The following is an 18392-nucleotide window of genomic DNA, read 5'->3' as shown; positions in this document are numbered from 1 at the left end:
TTTTGCCATGGGGTTGTGAGAAGATATTGAAATGTTATAATTAATTTCCTGCAATTCTACTCATTTTGCCATGTGACAGGGGACAAAATAGCAGTTTAACAGCTAATTTCCTGCAATTCTACACATTTTGCTCTGACAGTTACTGACATAACAAGAGAAAACTTCTGATGCACAACCAGATTTTGAAATTGTACTTTGAGTATTTTACTATTCTAACACTCAACAGTAAGTTCAAATCATATCAAAGTTTATTTGTCACGTGCACCGAATACAACAGGTATTACAGTGAAATGCTTACTTACAGGCTCTAAACAATAGTGCAAAAAAGGTATTAGGTATTAGGTGAACAATAGGTAAGTAAAGAAATGCAAACAACAGTAAAAAGACAGTGAAAAATAACAGTAGCGAGGCTATAAAAGTAGCGAGGCTACATACATACCAGTTAGTCAGACTGATTGAGGTAGTATGTATATGTAGATATGGTTAAAGGGACTATGCATATATGATGAACAGAGAGTAGTAGTAGCGTAAAAGAGGGGTTGGCGGGTGGGACATAATGCAGATAGCCCGGTTAGCCAATGTGCGGGAGCACTGGTTGGTCGGGCCAATTGAGGTAGTATGTACATGAATGTATAGTTAAAGTGACTATGCATATATGATAAAGTTGAGACTGAGTAAAAAAAAAAATTATATATATGTACAGTGGGGCAAAAAAGTATTTAGTCAGTCACCAATTGTGCAAGTTCTCCCACTTAAAAAGATGAGAGGCCTGTAATTTTCATCGTAGGTACACTTCAACTATGACAGACAAAATGAGGGAAAAAATCCAGAAAATCACATTATAGGATTTTTAATGAATTTATTTGCAAATTATGGTGGAAAATAAGTATTTAACTTATAAGTAAGTAACCCGTGGTCCTCATGAGAGCCAGTTTCATCATAGAGCTTGAGGGTTTTTGAGACGCACTTGAAGAAACTTTCAAAATTCTTGTAATTTTCCAGGTTGACTGATCTTCATGTTTTAAAGTAACGATGGACTGTTGTTTCTCTTTGCTTATTTGAGCTGCTCTTGCCATAATATGGACTTGGTCTTTTACCTTAATAGAGCTATCTTCTGTATACCACCCCTAACTTGTCACGACACAACTGATTGGCTCAAACGCATTAAGAAGGAAAGACATTCCACAAATTAATTTTTTAGAAGGCACACCTGTTAATTGAAATGCATTCCAGGTGACTACCTCATGAAGCTCGTTGAGAGAATGCCAAGCATGTGCAAATCTGTCATCAAGGCAAATGGTGGCTACTTTAAAGAATTTCAAATATAAAATATTATTATTTCATATGTGTTATTTCATAGATTTGATGTCTTCACTATTATTCTACAATATAGAAAATAGTAAAAATTAAGAAAAACCCATGAATGAGTAGGTGTGTCCAAATGTTTGACTGGTACTGTATATATATTTAGATTTTTTGTGGGGGAATTTATCCGTGGCCTACAAAAGTTGCCCATCCCTAGTCTAGCTGGTCAAGCTGGTCTGACCAGCAGGGTCTAGCTGGTTCATAGATTGTATATATACTGTAAATGGATAACGCCATTGATCACGTGACACCATTCATTCCTATGTGAAGACTCAATAGCGCATTTGAAGCCAAGGGGAAGATTTCAATTGCATTCTCTTTGCATCCTCTCTCCTCTTATCGTTCTAAAAACAAATTGGAGGAGAAGGTCAGGGGAAAGGGACCTCTGTCTTTCTCATCCAATGTGTTTTGAGTAGGAGACGAGGAGACAGGATGCGTGCAGTATGCCCTTGAGATCTTCCCATAGAAGTAGATTTTTAGCTTAATAAAATAGATGTCTCATAGAGACATGCAGATTGAGCTAGTCCAGGAAGTAACGTTGCAGGCTAGGTCAGTGCTGCCCCCTCTCATTGAGGATCGCAAGTTGAAGGCCGACCGGACCGCGGTACTGCAGGTTGCTGGTAGAATCTAAATGATATTTTCTGGTTTCCTGGTTGCTAAAATTCTTATTGTTAATTGTATTTCAGTTTATTTGGCAAAACAAGCAGTCATTGTGTAGAGAATTGTACCATCTAAACCGGTGTGAAATATATTTTCCATATCCACAAATATTTTCTTTTCAGCTGTTTGAAGCTGGTGTACAAAACCGAAAATAAAAGATGCAAAAATGAAACTTAAGAACGGGAGGCATAGGAATAGCGCACATAGAACATATCCACCGCTTCTTAGACTTGCTTTCAATGACAAAGTCAGATCTATAACTCACATTTCTATGTGAATTTGGTCGGGTCACCTAAAAAGTTACATATTGTAGCTATAATGTCTGCAATTTTAAATAATTGGTTCAAGGACATACACTATATATACAAAAGTATCTAGACACTCCTTGAAATTAGTGGATTTGGCTATTTTGGCAAAACCGTTGCTGAAATGTGTATAAAATCAAGCACACAGCCATGCACACAGACTTTCAACATGGTACCGTCGTAGGATGCCACCTTTCCAACAAGTCAGTTCATGAAATGTCTGTCCTGCTAGAGCTACTCCGGTCAACCGTAAGTGCTGTTATTGTGAAGTAGAAACGTATAGGAGCAACAATGGCTCAGTTACGAAGTGGTAGGCCACACAAGCTCACAGAACAGGACCACCAAGTGCTGAAGCGCATAGTGCTTAATAATGTCTGTCTTTGGTTGCAACACTCACTACAGAGTTCCAAGCTTCACCATCTGGCAGTCCGACGGACAAATATGGGTTTGGCAATTCCAGGAAAACGCTACCTGCCCGAATGCATAGTGCCAACTGTAAAGTTTGGCGGAGGAGGAATAATGGTCTGGGGCTGGTTTTCATGGTTCGGGCTAGGCCCCTTAGTTCCAGTCTAGGAAAATCTTAACGCTTCATCATACAATGACATTCTAGACTATTCTGTGCTTCCAACTTTGTGTCAACAGTTTGGGGAAGGCCCTTTCCTGTTTCAGCATGACAATGCCCACATGCACAAAGCGAGGTCCATACAGAAATGGTTTGTTGGAATCGGTGTAGAAGAACTTGACTGGCCTGCACAAAGACCTGACCTCAACTACATCGAACAATTGGGATGAATTGGAACACCATCCGCGAGCCAAGCCTAATTGCCCAACCTTACTAATGCGCTTATGGCTGAATGGAAGCAAGTTCCCACAGCAATGTTCCCACATCTAGTAGGAAGTCTTCCCAGAAGAGTGGAGACTGTTATGGCAGCAAAGGGGGGACAAACTCCATATTAATGCCCGTGATTTTGGAATGAGAAGTTGGACAAGCAGGTGTCCACATACTTTTGGTCATGTAGTGCACAGCTGGTCTAATAGAAGCAAGTATTGGCACCACGAATGTCTAACAAAGAACACAACAGCCTGTGGTCGCCCTTGAACTTCTGGGCTTCTATGAGAGGGGGCAGTCATTGTCACCAAGGCTGGTCACCAGCGAAACCAGTACTAGTCACCAGCATATAATGGTCTATGCAGTTTTTTCAGCAGGGAAACTTTTCCCCAATAAATGTTGTGTTCATGTCATGTGCATTCAGCATACCTCAGAGGGGCAGTTGATCTTGGTGCGGTTGTATGTGAAGTTGTTGTAGCCCTGCTTCATGCCTACCGGCTCCAACTGTAAAAGCAAAACAATAACGTTGTCAGACCACAAACCTGTATGCCTGGAAATACACTGACCATAGAGCTCATGTGTTTTGAGTTAAGCTTCAGAGGGGCAGGAAGCCTAGTGGTTAGAGCGTTGGACGAGTAACTGAAAAGTTGCAAGATCGAAACTCAGAGCTGACAAGGTAAAAATCTGTTGTTCTGCCCCTGAACAAGGCAGTTAACCCACTGTTCCTAGGCCGTAATTGAAAATAATAATTTGTTCTTAAATGACTTGCCTAGTTAAATAAAGGTCAAATAAAAAAAGAGTGCTCTCTATGTAGCCTGGTCCCAGATATGTGGGTGCTGTCTTGAAAATGAACATGGGGATTTGGCAAGACAGCACAAACAGATCTGGGACCCTCACTACCCTTTATGTGGCTGTCTTTACCATGTTGTTCCAGAGAGCAATGGCCATCTCAGCGTGTGCTCGCTCACTGATGTGGAAACAGTCCACTGAGAAGAAACTCAGGTCAGGCTTCCCAATCTGAGGAGACAAGAGAACGCAGTGTCAGTGTGTGTGTGTGTTTGTGCGGGCTTGCGCATACATGCATGCATGTGTGTGTGTGCGCAGTTAAACCACACTCACCCCAATGAGAGGGACAAATACGTTTCGTAAGTAGGGTTGAACAACTACAGTGAAGTCCTCTCGCCCATCATAGCGCACCCCAGAGACCAGTCTCTCAGTCTCGATCTGGACAGAAGCACAGAGAGGGTAGAGAGAACAAAGAGACACTGTTAAGTATTGTAGAATTGTGTCGGATTGATCGGATCACATCGAATCCCTGTATCTTTATCTGTGGAGCTTATGTATCTCTGAGTAACACACTTTACATGACACATTGGAACATTGGCAAAGACCCTCCAAATCCCAGATTTTTTAAGACTGGTAGTTCAGACCTTTTTCTGCACTTACCTGGTACTCCTGGTTGATCTGCCTAACCTCCGCAAGCTCAGGAGAATTCTCTTCAGGGTTCAAAAAGCAGGGGCAAGCATTCCTGTGCAAAAACAAAGACACTTGAGAGGAAGCATTCTGAATATACACATTCTACCGACATACAATGCAATGGGTGTGGCTGCCGTCTTCGTGGGGGAATGGGGAGGTCCCAAACAAACCTCTGTATGAGGTTGCAGACCAGATCGTTCTTCCTGACACTCCTCAACGGATTCATTTCCAGAACCTCGATAACATTGACCATTACCCTGGGTACCTTAGCGAGAGAGATGGAGGGAGAGAGAAAAGAGGGGTTTAGATCTTTAGATTCTGCAAACGATCCTTGTTGAGTAAGTACAGGCTTTCACCTATAATAGATCTCCATTACCAAGCTGTCCATCACTTACCTCTTTGTACAGCATGTCCAGGCTCAACATCAGATTCTCACTGTAGTTCTTGGGTGTAAGGTTGTTCTGTGCAAAGAAGAGCATACAGTAAATAACACTATTTTTAACACTACCACAGTTCTCCAGTGTGCAACAAAGTTATTAAGATTGTAATACTTTTTTGTGTCTTTTGTTTGACTTTAGGATAAGACTACATACATGGTCCATGCAATAATCACACAGATCCCTGGCACCAACTAATAAGGTCACTAGCTTCCAATCCTGTTCAAAATTCACCTTCTGTGTGGAAGACGAAGGGATACAATGAGAAGAGAGAAAAAGATTATAGATAGATTATAGATTATCATACACTTATATAATACAACAATATGGAATTATGATTACTAATTGAGTCCAGTATAACTATTCAACACATTGAAGAGGTTGCGTCCCAAATTGAAAACGATTCTCCATGTGGTGCACTACTTTGACTAGGGCCCATAGAACTCTGGTCAAAAGTAGAGCACTATGTATGGAACAGGTGCCAATGGGACATAGAACAGAGTCTCACCTTGTCATCTTTCATGGCCTTGATGAGAGCTTGGACTTGGGCTGCGATGTCACTACAAGAGACATTTGTTCAAATGTGGTGTTTATTATGCCTTTATTCAAATGAGAAGAAAATACAGGAGAAACTCAGAGGGAGGTGATAGGCTAGCAGCCAGAGCTGCTGGAAATGAAAGGATGACACAAAAGAAAAGGATGGGAAATAGATTGACAGGAAAAAGAGGACAGTGAGTGGACGAGGGAACAGAGAGGTCTAAACTTAGCTCTCTACTCACAAGGCCATGGCTCCAGGCACCGCCATGTTGAAGCCGTTATTCTGCAGAAAGCCCTGACCCTTGGAGAATCCCTGGAGGGAAGGGTTGAATTTCTTCAGGATGTCTGAGAAAGAGAGATGGGAAATACTTATTGGCTTATTCTGGTAAAGCACACAGACATTTCAGTATCAAATGGTCCATTTTAGCTAAACTACAGAGAGGGTGCTTGATGAAGAATGTTTCCTCTATACAAGGAGGCTGCACTCCAAAGGAATGTCATGATATCATATGCTGAGACCGCCATCTTGTGGATATGTGGAATGCTGCAAAGCCACAAGATCATGGGACGGGCGATGTCATGTCTTGTGCACTGTGAATTCATTGCAGTCTTTCTCCAAAGATGTGACAGAAACGGGTCGTATGTGAAATCATCAGTGTGAGGAAGCTACTCTGAAAATATAGCGTACCAAGCTACAAATTACTTCACCCCGGAAGAAGTTAAGAAACGTATAGTTTACTTAACTTTTCAAAAGTAGCTCACTACATCCAAACTGCTGAGTAAAAAAATGTCATACCTAAATCTGAAATGCCATAGACTACAAATTGCAAGAACAGATCACTCTGGAGTCAGATGTTAACCGAATTTGTAATTTATCCTACTAAACACAAAAAACGAGTTTTCCTTTAAAATGAGCCAATAGAATCAGTGACAAGAGGAAATAGTGACTCACTTGGTAGTGTGGTGACTGTGTCCAAGGTCTGATCTCCTCCGATACTGCAGAAATGCGCACACATTTAGTCAATTTCACTGTTGACAATTGTTAAAAAAACAGTATGGCAGTGTCAATGTACTCTGCAAGTGGTCCATAATATGTATGCTGTGTAGTTTGACTATTTTTCTGCATGATTCATTACAGTAGGTACCTCCATGACACTCCTTTATACTGCGTGTTGAGTTGCAACACGTTCTTTGCCTTGGCTCCAACTGCTGCCTGCAAACAGATTACAACAAAGGCACATAAACAACCCATTATGTAACAAATATACTGTATCCTCTCAGCACAAAGGATAATATAACAGTCAGACACAAGCATGTACTGCTGGTACATTAGTATGCATATGAATACACTTGGCTTGCACAAACACTTAGAACATCAATGGGGCATCACTAATGCCAAACGACTCCCTGATAACAAATTATTAGATGGTTCATATCAGGGTTTTTCTGGATCAAAAAGTGGCTAAGGTGGTGGGCATGGCAGGGGGCGTGGCAGAGGGCATGGCGATATTCCAAGATGGCGTAGCAGTGCGGACGTGTTTGTTGTTGTCCCGTGTAAATGTTCTGTTTTTTCATATTTTTTTGTTGTATATATGTATTTCAATATATTTAAACCTTTTTTTCTATTTTCAAATTAAATATACCTTCCAGCAACCCGCCTCACCCAGTGTGATACGGATCTGCTATTTTTAGACCTTATAGCTAGAACCTCCATCAGGGGCTAGCCATCAGAAGCTAACCAGCTAATTAGCTACTAGCTATTTAGTCATTGTTAGCGGCTTTTACCTTTAGCTCAGACACCAGCTGCTTTTAGCCTGGATAATACCTGCCAATCTGCACAGCACGATATCAACCCTGAGCATTATGGACTGCTTTTGTCCACTACATCACCGGATTCCTGCCGTAAGCTCTGGACCATTACACTGGATCATCGCAGCAAGCTAGCTGCTATAGAGTGGCCCAGCCTCGAAGCTAGTTTTGAGCCGGGCCCATCTCCCGGCCTGCTCAGTGGACCCTATGATCACTCGGGTACACAGCTGATGCCTCCCGGACCCTTCACTAACACGACTAGAAGCAACTACATCACCAGATTCTTGCCGTGAGCTCTGGACCTTTGCACCGGACGCACCGGCGTGACAATAGTGGCTAACGCCCTTGTCCCAAAGCTAGCACCAGTTAGCCTCGAGCCAGGTGCATCTCCCGGCTAGCCAACTAAATTACTCCAGCTACAATACCTATTTTGCCAATTGGCCTGGACCCTTTGTCGACAAGGAGTCCCGCCGAATCATCACGACTGGTTTGCCGACGTAATTCCGTCCGATGTGCCCTCAACCGGCCTTTGCCAGACGTCGGTGACGCCCTTGTCCCAAAGCTAGCACCAGTTAGCCTTGAGCCACGCACATCTCCTGGCTAGCGTAGTAACGACTACCTAACGGCTTTCCTGTCTCATCTATTGCTGTTCACTGGACCCTATGATCACTTGGCTACATAGCTGATGTCTGCTGGACTGTTCATTAATCACGATACTCCATTTTGTTTATTTTGTTTATCTGTCGGCCCCAGCCTCGAACTCAGGCCCTGTGTGTAGTTAACTGACCCTCTCTGCCCATTCATCGCCATTTTACCTGTTGTTGTTGTCTTAGCTGATTAGCTGTTGTTGTCTTACCTGTTGTTGTCTTAGCTAGCTCTCCAAATCAACACCTGTGATTGCTTTATGCCTCGCTTTATGTCTCTAATGTCAATATGCCTTGTATACTGTTGTTTAGGGTAGTTATCATTGTTTTATTTTACTGCAGAGCCCCTAGCCCCACTCAACATGCCTCAGATATCTATTTTGTCCCACCTCCCACACATGCGGTGACCTCAACTAGCATAACTAGTGCCTCCAGAGATGCAACCTCTCTTATCGTCACTCAATGCCTAGGTTTACCTCCAATGTACCCGCACCCTACCATACCCGTCTGTACATTATGCCCTGAATCTAACCTACCATGCTCAGAAATCTGTTCCATTTATTCTCTTTTCCCAATGCACTAGACGACCAGTTCTGATTAGCCGTACCCTCATCCTACTCCTCTGTTCCTCGGGTGATGTAGAGGTTAACCCAGGCACTGTGTGTCCCCAGGCGCTCTCATTTGTTGCCTTCTGTAACAGTAAACACCTTGGTTTCATGCATGTTAGCATCAGAAGCCTCTTCCCTAAGTATGTTGGCTTAGGAAGGCCACCAAAAACTGAAATTTCCATCCCCAACTACAACATTTTCCGTCAAGATAGAACTGCCAGGAGGAGTTGCAATCTACTGCAGACATAGCATGCAAAGTTCTGTCATACTTTCCAGGTCTATGCCCAAACAGTTTGAGTTTCTAATTTAAAAAATGAATCTCTCCAGAAGTAAGTCTCTCACTGTTGCCGCCTGTTTTTGACCCCCCTCAGCTCCCAACTGTGCCCTGGACACCATATGTGAATTGATTGCCCCCGATCTATCTTCAGAGTTTGTTCTGTTAGGTGACCTAAACTGGGATATGCCTCCTACAATCTAAACTAAATGCCCTCAATCTCACACAAATTATCAAGAAACCCATCAGGTACAACCCTGAATCCGTAAACATGAGCACCCTTATAGATATTATCCTGACCAACTTGCCATCAAAATACACCTCTGCTGTTTTCAATCAGGATCTCAGCAATGACTGCCGCATTGCCTGAATCCGGTATGGGTCAGCGGTCAAATGACCACCGCTCATCACTGTCAAACGCTCCCAAAAACACTTCTGCAAGCAGGCCTTTCTAATCAACCTGGCCCGGGTATCCTGGAAGGATATTGACCTCATCCCATCAGTAGATGATGCCTGGTTGTTCTTTAAAAGTAATTTCCTCACCATCTTAAATAAGCATGCCCCTTTCAAAAAATGTAGAACAAAGAACAGATATAGCCCTTGGTTCACTCCAGACCTGACTTCCCTCGACCATCACAAAAACATCCAGTGGTGTACAGCACTAGCATTGAATAGCCCCCGCGATATGCAACTTTTCAGAGAAGTCAGGAACCAATACACACAGTCAGTTAGGAAAGCAAAGGCTAGCTTTTTCAAACAGAAATTTGCATCCTGTAGCTCTAACTCCAAAAAGTTTTGGGACACTGTAAAGTTCATGGAGAATAACAGCACCTCCTCCCAGCTGCCCACTGCACTGAGGCTAGGAAACAATGTCACCACCGATAAATCCACGATAATCGAGAACTTCAATAAGCATTTCTCTTCGGCTGGCCATGCTTTCCTCCTGGCTACCTCAACATCTCCGCACCCCCCCCCCCCCCCCCCCCCCCCCCCCCCCCCCCAGCTACTTGCCCAAGCCTCCCCAGCTTCTACTTCACCCAAATCCAGATAGCTGATGTTCTGAAAGAGCTGCAAAACCTGGACCCGTACAAATCAGCTGGGCTAGACAATCTAGACCCTCTCTTTCTAAAATTATCCACTGCCATTGTTGCAACCCCTATTACTAGTCTTTTCAACCTCTCCTTCGTATAGTCCAAAATTCCTAAAGATTGGAAAGCTGCCGCTGCCATCCCCCTCTTCAAAGGGGGTGACACTCTAGACCCAAACTGTTACAGACCTATATCCATCCTGCCCTGCCGTTCTAAAGTCTTCAAAAGCCAAGTTAACAGACAGATTACTTATCATTTCAAATCCCACCGTACCTTCTCAGCTGTACAATCCGGTTTCCGAGCTGGTCACGGGTGCACCTCAGCCACACTCGAGGAACTAAACGATATCATAACCGCCATTGATAAAAGATAGTACTGTGCAGGCGTCTTCATCGACCTGGCCAAGGCTTTTGACTCTGTCAATCACAGTATTCTTATCGGCAGACTCAACAGCCTTGGTTTCTTTTCTCAAATGACTGCCTCGCCTGGTTCACCAACTACTTCTCAGACAGAATTCAGTGTGTCAAATCGGAGGGCCTGTTGTCCAGACCTCTGGCAGTCTATGGGGGTACCACAGGGTTCAATTCTCGGGCCGACTATTTTCTCTGTATATATCAAAGATGTCGCTCTTTCTGCGGGTGATTCCTTGACCCACCGCTACGCGGACGACACCATTCTGTATACATGTATTTGGAAACTGTGTTAACAAACCTCCAAACGAGCTTCAATGCCATACAACACTCCCTCCGTGGCCTCCAACTGTGCTTAAATGCTAGTAAAACTAGATGCATGCTCTTTAAACCGATCACTGCCCGCACCTGCCTGCCCAACTAGCATCACAACTCTGGACAGTTCTGACTAGAATATGTGGACAACTACAAATACCTAGGTGTCTGGCTAGACTGTAAACTCTCCTTCCAGACTTATATTAGGCATCTCCAATCAAAAATTAAGAATCAGCTTCCTATCGCAACAAAGCCTCCTTCACTTACGCTGCCAAACATACCCTCGTAAAACTGACTATCCTACCGATCCTCGACTTCGGCGATGTCATTTACAAAATAGCCTCCAACACTCTACTCAGCAAACTGGATGCAGTCTATCACAGTGCCATCCGTTTTGTCACCAAAGCCCCATATACCACCCACCACTGCGACCTGTTTGCTCTCGTCGGCTGGCCCTCGCTACATATTCGTCGCCAAACCCACTGGCTCCAGGTCATCTATAAGTCTTTGCTAGGTAAAGCTCCGCATTATCTCAGCTCACTGGTCACCATAGCAAGTGCCCGAAGCACGTGCCCCAGCAGGTATATCTCACTGGTCATCCCCAAAGCCAACATCTCTTTTGGCCGCCTTTCCTTCCAGTTCTCTGCTGCCAATGACTGGAACGAATTGCAAAAATCGCTGAAGTTGGAGACTTATCTCCCTCGCTAACTTTAAGCATGAGCTTTCTGAGCAGCTTACCGATCGCTGCAGCTGTACACAGCCCATCTGTAAATAGCCCATCCAACGACTTACCTCATCCCCATATTGTTTTTATTTACTTTTGTGCTCTTTTGCACATCAGTATTTCTACTTGCCCATCATCATCTGCACATCTATCACTCCACTGTTAATTTGCTACTATGGCCTATTTATTGCCTACCTCCTTTCTCCATTAGCACACACTGTATTTAGATTTTTCTATTGTGTTATTGACTGTACTTTTGTTTATCCAACTTGTAACTCTGTGTTGTTGTTTTTTGTTGCACTGCTTTGCTTTATCTTGGCCAGGTCACAGTTGTAAATGAGAACTTGTCCTCAACTGGCCTACCTGGTTAAATAAAGGTGGGAAAAAAATAATGAGCTAGGTCAGACATCAGCGCGGCTACATTTTAGAGGCCCCCCATCTTGGCGCTGTAGAGAAATTTGAGCATTTTTATGTCAATTTCCAGCAATTCTACACATTTTTCTTTTGCTCAAACGTAATAAGAAAATGAATACTGCTAAATTCATAGTTTTTGGAATCTTTAATTCTCTCTGACTGTCTAGCTTTTATTTAGGTGATTGTTAGTTCCCAAAGATGATATTATAAAAAAATCTATATGTCCATTCTCTTTTCTACATACTTTGTATCTGGTTTTAGTTGTTTAAGTTAACACTTAAAGCGTTTTTCATCCCTAAAATGAATTTCCCCAAAATTGCACTGTTTGGACTTTTAAGGCCAGCCCAAAGATTACAATGGCATGCAAATCCCTGGATATGTCAGCAAATTTACTATCAGCACATTCAGATTGTTCTATTTTACAAGAACACATGCATGCACACAGGCGTGCACACACAAACACACACCAACATATCACACCAACATAAACACTCTCTTACAGTGTTTGAGTCTCCCAGTGCTGCCACCACCTTGATGTCTCCTGGTCGCAGCTTATGAACTGGGGACAGAGGAACAGATTGATACATAAACACAAATACACCAGCATCTCTTTACTTTCCATTGTCCATAATGTTACAACAAATGAATCATACATACACTGTTGGGTTTCGACACCTATCTCAGACACGTTGTGTGATTGGTGTGGTGAGGGGGTTGGACAAATGTCATGCAACCAGATCATTGGCCTTCCCTTAGTCATGCAATTCCTCGTATGAAACCTTGTCACCTCTTACTACACTTCTCTCACTCTCACCTGATGTAGGCACAGAGGTGGATGGAGCAAAATTCCCACAAGAGAAGTCACTTCCCCAGTTCTGGGAGAGAAGACAGACAATATATTGACAGATGAATGTGAGACAGTATTGTCAAATATTGAATACCTAAATTAACTATGAACACATTGCTGTAATAACAGTTATCATTACTCCTCTATCGCTTGAAAGTTTTGACTTGGTCCACCTTATGTACACATGTAAAAAAAATTACCGGAAGGCACAGATTTAAACCTGGAATGATGGCCTACTGTAATTGGTGGAAGTGTTGGGGTGGGTTCCTCATAGGTGTAGTTGCTGTTGACATAGGTCCGCACGAATGGTGAGGTCTTGGGGGAAGTCAGAGACACAGTTGTATCAGCTAAACATATAGTACTATCAACACTTTATACTCATGAATTGACATGTTATAATTGCACTCTTTTCTGTAAAAATCCCAAAAGGGTGACCAAAATATATCAGTAAATGCAATTAAATAAAGTGAAGACGTCACAGTAGTTCTATAGTTCTGACAATTGTAAACATATTGTCCTAATATTGTACCTTAGAGGGGCATTTCACAGAGATAGCATCATTAAAGTCCTGTTGGGCAGTCTTCTTGCCCAGAGGCTCCAGCTAGTGGAATGCAAAAGCAACAAGAATGATTCAGCAACATGTCAGAGAATTGAAAAGAACTGGGAGGATTGTCTTATAGCTTGCGTTTCAACTCAAGGTGTTTTTTGTGTCTCAATTTTGTGACTCTTCCTTTATGTCCCTCAGTGCAACACAGTGTTGCGTTTTGGGTATTGACAGTCAGAGCCACATACTGTATATGTTATGACATGTCACATGTATTGTCACATGTATATATGAAATGTCAGGTTCTTTATAATATATAGATGGATATATGTGAGGTGGCCTACGAGAACCTGTCGTGTGTCACAGATGACTTATTGTTAGGGAAAAAGCAAAATGCAAAATGCAACAAAAATATGTTTTTGTGGAAATTGAGATTTTGGTTGTTTTGAATACTTTAAACCCTACAGATAAATTACATCAGGCTGGTTTAGACACAGGATAATTAGCTAGATTGTTATTAATGTAGTCGTATAAAGTTGTCATTTACAATCAACAATGTAGTTATGAATACAAGTGGGTCGGATTTTAATTTGGTCTAAAAGTAGCCATACGCCGTAGCTAATGAGTAACGTTCATTAAAGAGGTTCAGACTTTCCTCCGATGTTGCTTGATCAGTGGTTAGCTGGCCAAAATGTAATGAAAAGTGATTCAAATATATTGCAGTAATTTCAGCCGTTCAGAATTAAGATTTTAGGTAGCAAAGCAATCAATATCATATCAGTGGCGGTTTTAGCTTGTATCGCTCCCTGGGCAACAATATGCAAAATGCAACAATATGTCTGTAAAACTATATATTCACACTATTATGAATTAATTGTGGTTTATTTGGTAGCATTTCATAGTGTGACTGATTTTACTAATTGCATTAGTACTGTATAAAGTTAGAGGTGCGCTATTTGATAGATTCCCCTGCTCCCCCTACCTTCCCAGGCAGTAGCCTGCCTAGCTCCCAAATTAGAATCAGGGTGCCCACTCCGACAAGGTTAATTGACCCACAGTCCCACACGGTGACATGATATCATTGACGTGCAAATGAGCGATAGAAAACCGATCGCGCAAATGTCACCATTCCCCAAAAAAATGTGTGGGCGCCCCATGCCGCCCACTGGCAAGATGCCGCCCTGGGCTGCTGCCCATGTCGCCTATACCTAAATCCGCCACTGTATCCTATCCTAAACTTGTTGGAAGCGAGAGGCATATTGTTATTAGTATTCTTTGTGTGGCTTTCCTGCAGACTAAACACCATGTTGTGTATTGCTGCCTTTCACAGTTTGTTAAAAAGGAAAAGGGAACTGGGGAAAAAGGAAATTGCACCTCCATCTATCCATATATATATAAACATACAGTTAAAGTCGGAAGTTTACATACACCTTAGCCAAATACATTTAAAAACTCAGGTTTTTCACAATTCCTGACATTTAATCCTAGTAAAAATTCCCTGTCTTAGGTCAGTTAGGATCACCACTTTATTTTAAGAATGTGAAATGTCAGAATAATATGAGAGAATTTTTTATTTAATCTTTTATTTCTTTCATCAAATTCCCAGTGGTTCAGAAGTTTACATACCCTCAATTAGTATTTGGTAGCATTGCCTTTAAATTGTTGAACTTGGGTCAAACGTTTCAGGTAGCCTTCCACAAGCTTCCCACAATAAGTTGGGTGAATTTTGGCCCATTCCTACTGACAGAGTTGGTGTAACTGAGTCAGGTTTGTAGGCCTCCTTGCTCACACACACCTTTTCAGTTCTGCCCACAAATTTTCTATAGGATTGAGGTCAGGGCTTTGTGATGGCCACTCCAATACCTTGACTTTGTTGTTCTTAAGCCATTTTGCCACAACTTTGGAAGTATGCTTGGGGTTATTGTCCATTTGGAAGACCCATTTGTGACCAAGCTTTAACTTCCTGACTGATGTTGTTTCAATATATCCACATAATTTTCTTACCTCATGGTGCCATCTATTTTGTGTGCCATCTATTTTGTGAGTCCCTCCTGCAGCAAGGCACCCCCACAACATGATGCTGCCACCCCCGTGCTTCATGGCTGGGATGGTGTTCTTCGGCTTGCAAGCCTCCCCCTTTTTCCTCCAAACATAACAATGGTCATTATGGCCAAACAGTTCTATTTTTGTTTCATCAGACCAGAGGACATTTCTCCAAGAAGTACAATCTTTGTCCCCATGTGCAGTTGCAAACCGTAGTCTGGCTTTTTTATGGCGGTTTGGAGCAGTGGCTTCTTCCTTGCTGAGCGACCTTTCAGGTTATGTCGATATAGGACTCGTTTTACTGTGGATATAGATACTTTTGTACCTGTTTCCTCCAGCATCTTCACAAGATCCTTTGCTGTTGTTCTGGGATTGATTTACACTTTTCGCACCAAAGTACGTTCATCTCTACGAGACAGAACGCGTCTCCTTCCTGAGCGGTATGACGGCTGCGTGGTCCCATGGTGTTTATATTTGCATACTATTGTTTGTACAGATGAACGTGGTACCTTCAGGCGTTTGGAAATTGCTCCCAAGGATGAACCAGACTTGTGGAGGTGTACCATTTGATTTCTGAGGTCTTGGCTGATTTATTTTGATTTTCCCATGATGTCAAGCAAAGAGGCACTGAGTTTGAAGGTAGGCTTTGAAATACATCCACATGCACACCTCCAATTGACTCAAATTATGTCAATTAGCCTATCAGAAGCTTCTAAAGCCATGACATCATTTTCTGGAATTTTCCAAGCTGTTTAAAGGCACAGTCAACTTAGTGTATGATAACTTTTGACCCACTGGAATTGTGATACAGTGAATTATAAGTGAAATAGTATTGTGTCATGCACAAAGTCGATGTCCTATTACTACAATTATAAGTGAAATCTGTAAACTGTAAACAATTGAAGTTTGTAAACAATTGTTGGAAAAATTACTAACCGACTTGCCAAAATGTTCGTTTTTAAACAAGAAATTTGTGGAGTGGTTGAAAAACGAGTTTTAATGACTCCAACTTAAGTGTATGTAAACTTCCGACTTCAACTGTATCTGCCCTAGCATGACTATCTGGAAAACACTCTGCATCAAAACTCAGAAGGACAGACAGGGTCTCCAAGTCTTGCGCTCGCCACCGGGTCTGAGTAGCACCAAATGGCATCACAGTCACCGGGGATCCTCAACTTCAGTTGATCCACCCTAACACTCAACACCACCCCAGTTATGGTGCACTGCTCCGGAGAGCAAAGCAGGACACCACTTTCACCTCCTGTCTCGAAACGCGCTGCACCCTCTTCCCCTGAGCAGTAGACACACACAAAATAAACACAAGTCCACCTCTGGATACTTTGACCGAATGAACAGAACCCAACTCCTTTTTCACCCAGCCTGATACCACAAACGGATCGGCCAAAAGTCACCTCGGCCAAAAGTCCACCATCTTAATGAATCCAGCCTGAACCCAGCCTGATTCCACAAACGGATCGGCCAAAAGTCACCTCGGCCAAAAGTTCACCTTCTAATGAATCGTACTCCCACTGGGCCAGAGTCATCTCAGGCATTTTCCTGGTCATTGGGGTGAGGCTCGGAAGCCTTCACCTCACCTCATTCTTTCTCCTCACTTTCCGTCGACTGCTCAGGGTCTCAGGTGAGAGAGGATCTTCAACGTGGAGCAAGCAGGTATGTTAAGATAGCTAGCTAGTTAAGTACACAGTGCATTAGCTAGACGTTATAAACTGGCATCAGGCCACTACCTGCATCTACTTTGAATTTGTTCAAGGTAGACTATAGCCAGTGTTGTTGGAGTAACAGTACTATTGAAGACAAGTTTGAAGACAAGATGGCATAGCTAATTATTACCATTATTTTTGCCACCTTTCATGCCATCCAGTGTTGTATATAGTCAAATCAAACAGATCTTTCTTTAATGTTTTTCATTTTAGGGATTTGTTGTTGACGGTTCATAATCGCAGTGAAATGTACGTTCTTTTGTATCAATATATTATACTGTATATGTATCTATGATTGTATAGTAGAATAATTCATTCTGGTAATGATTATTGAATGCAAACAATACCAGCAGTTGCTGTTTTAAAAATAATAAATGTAGTGACAATCTCTTTTGAAACAATCCAGTTGAGTGTCTTTGAATGTCGTTTTCTCCATTTTTACGTTTTGGCTGAAGTCAACTTTAAAACCTCCTAACTCAGGTTTTGATAACGATATCTCAATGATTTGAAAATATCTGGATTTGGGACAGTCTGTAGTTTTCAGAACTTCAAAACTAGTTCAGAATTTGAAGATGTGAAGGGTTTTGCCTAGGCTGCCATACATATTATGTGTTACACTCATAGCACATTTCTTTCTATCTAGAAGCAAAAAGGGTTGTTGTGCTGTCCCCATAGAATAACTCTTTTAAGAACCCCTTTTGGTTCCAGGTAGGACCCTTTTGGATTTCATGTAAAAACCTTTTCCACAGAGGGTTTTACATGGAACACAAAAGAGTTCCAGCTTGAACTCTTTTGGGTTCCAGCTAGAACCAAAAAGGGTTCTATCTGGGGACAGCCACAGAACCCTTTTAGAACCCCATTTTTTCTAAGAGTGTATTGGGTCTCACCATGTTGTTCCAGAGACCACGAGCCATCTGAGTCTGGGCCTTCTGACTGAGATGGAAGCAGTCAGGACTGAAGTAAGTGCGGTCTGGACGTCCATCCTATGTGTCAGACAGAGAGTGTAGTGTGAATGTGTGCTTGTGTGTGTGTGAAAGACAAAAAATTAAAAAGGTGTGCAGGTAAGTTTAGAAGCCCAAGAGGATATATAGACCCCTTGACTTTTTCCACATTTTGCTACGTTTACAGCCTTATTCTAATACTGATTAAAAAAAATTAAATCCTCAGAAATCTACACACAATACAACATAATGACAAAGCAAAAACAAATTTATTTTTTTTGACATTTTTGCTAATTTATTAAAAATGAAACAGAAATACCTTATTTACATAAGTATTCAGACCCTTTGCTATGAGTCTCAAAATTGAGCTTAGGTGCATTTTGTTTTCATTGATCATCCTT

The 18392-nt window shown here is 42.1% G+C and overlaps 1 protein-coding gene across 3 annotated transcripts in view; it reads right to left on the bottom strand.

Annotated features, from left to right (window-relative positions):
- LOC110529800 (phospholipase B1, membrane-associated) overlaps nucleotides 1-18392 on the bottom strand; it is a 39263-nt gene that overhangs the window by 822 nt on the left and 20049 nt on the right. For all 3 annotated transcript variants that reach the window (XM_036985290.1, XM_021612336.2, XM_036985289.1), the window contains exons 26-41: nucleotides 17938-18033; nucleotides 13272-13343; nucleotides 12980-13057; nucleotides 12710-12770; nucleotides 12396-12454; nucleotides 6755-6822; nucleotides 6562-6605; nucleotides 5852-5954; nucleotides 5581-5632; nucleotides 5229-5309; nucleotides 5031-5096; nucleotides 4806-4900; nucleotides 4606-4687; nucleotides 4279-4383; nucleotides 4081-4176; nucleotides 3589-3663 (exon numbers count right to left, since the gene is read on the bottom strand). In XM_036985290.1, coding sequence (XP_036841185.1) covers nucleotides 3589-3663; nucleotides 4081-4176; nucleotides 4279-4383; nucleotides 4606-4687; nucleotides 4806-4900; nucleotides 5031-5096; nucleotides 5229-5309; nucleotides 5581-5632; nucleotides 5852-5954; nucleotides 6562-6605; nucleotides 6755-6822; nucleotides 12396-12454; nucleotides 12710-12770; nucleotides 12980-13057; nucleotides 13272-13343; nucleotides 17938-18033 — 1233 coding nt within the window. The remainder of the gene's footprint in view (nucleotides 1-3588; nucleotides 3664-4080; nucleotides 4177-4278; nucleotides 4384-4605; nucleotides 4688-4805; nucleotides 4901-5030; nucleotides 5097-5228; nucleotides 5310-5580; nucleotides 5633-5851; nucleotides 5955-6561; nucleotides 6606-6754; nucleotides 6823-12395; nucleotides 12455-12709; nucleotides 12771-12979; nucleotides 13058-13271; nucleotides 13344-17937; nucleotides 18034-18392) is intronic.

This window comes from Oncorhynchus mykiss, chromosome 8 (genome assembly GCF_013265735.2).
Source record: "Oncorhynchus mykiss isolate Arlee chromosome 8, USDA_OmykA_1.1, whole genome shotgun sequence".
Lineage (NCBI taxonomy): Eukaryota > Metazoa > Chordata > Actinopteri > Salmoniformes > Salmonidae > Oncorhynchus > Oncorhynchus mykiss.
The sequence above is the reverse complement of the archived record's forward strand: the minus strand, read 5'-3'. Positions and strand labels throughout refer to the sequence as shown.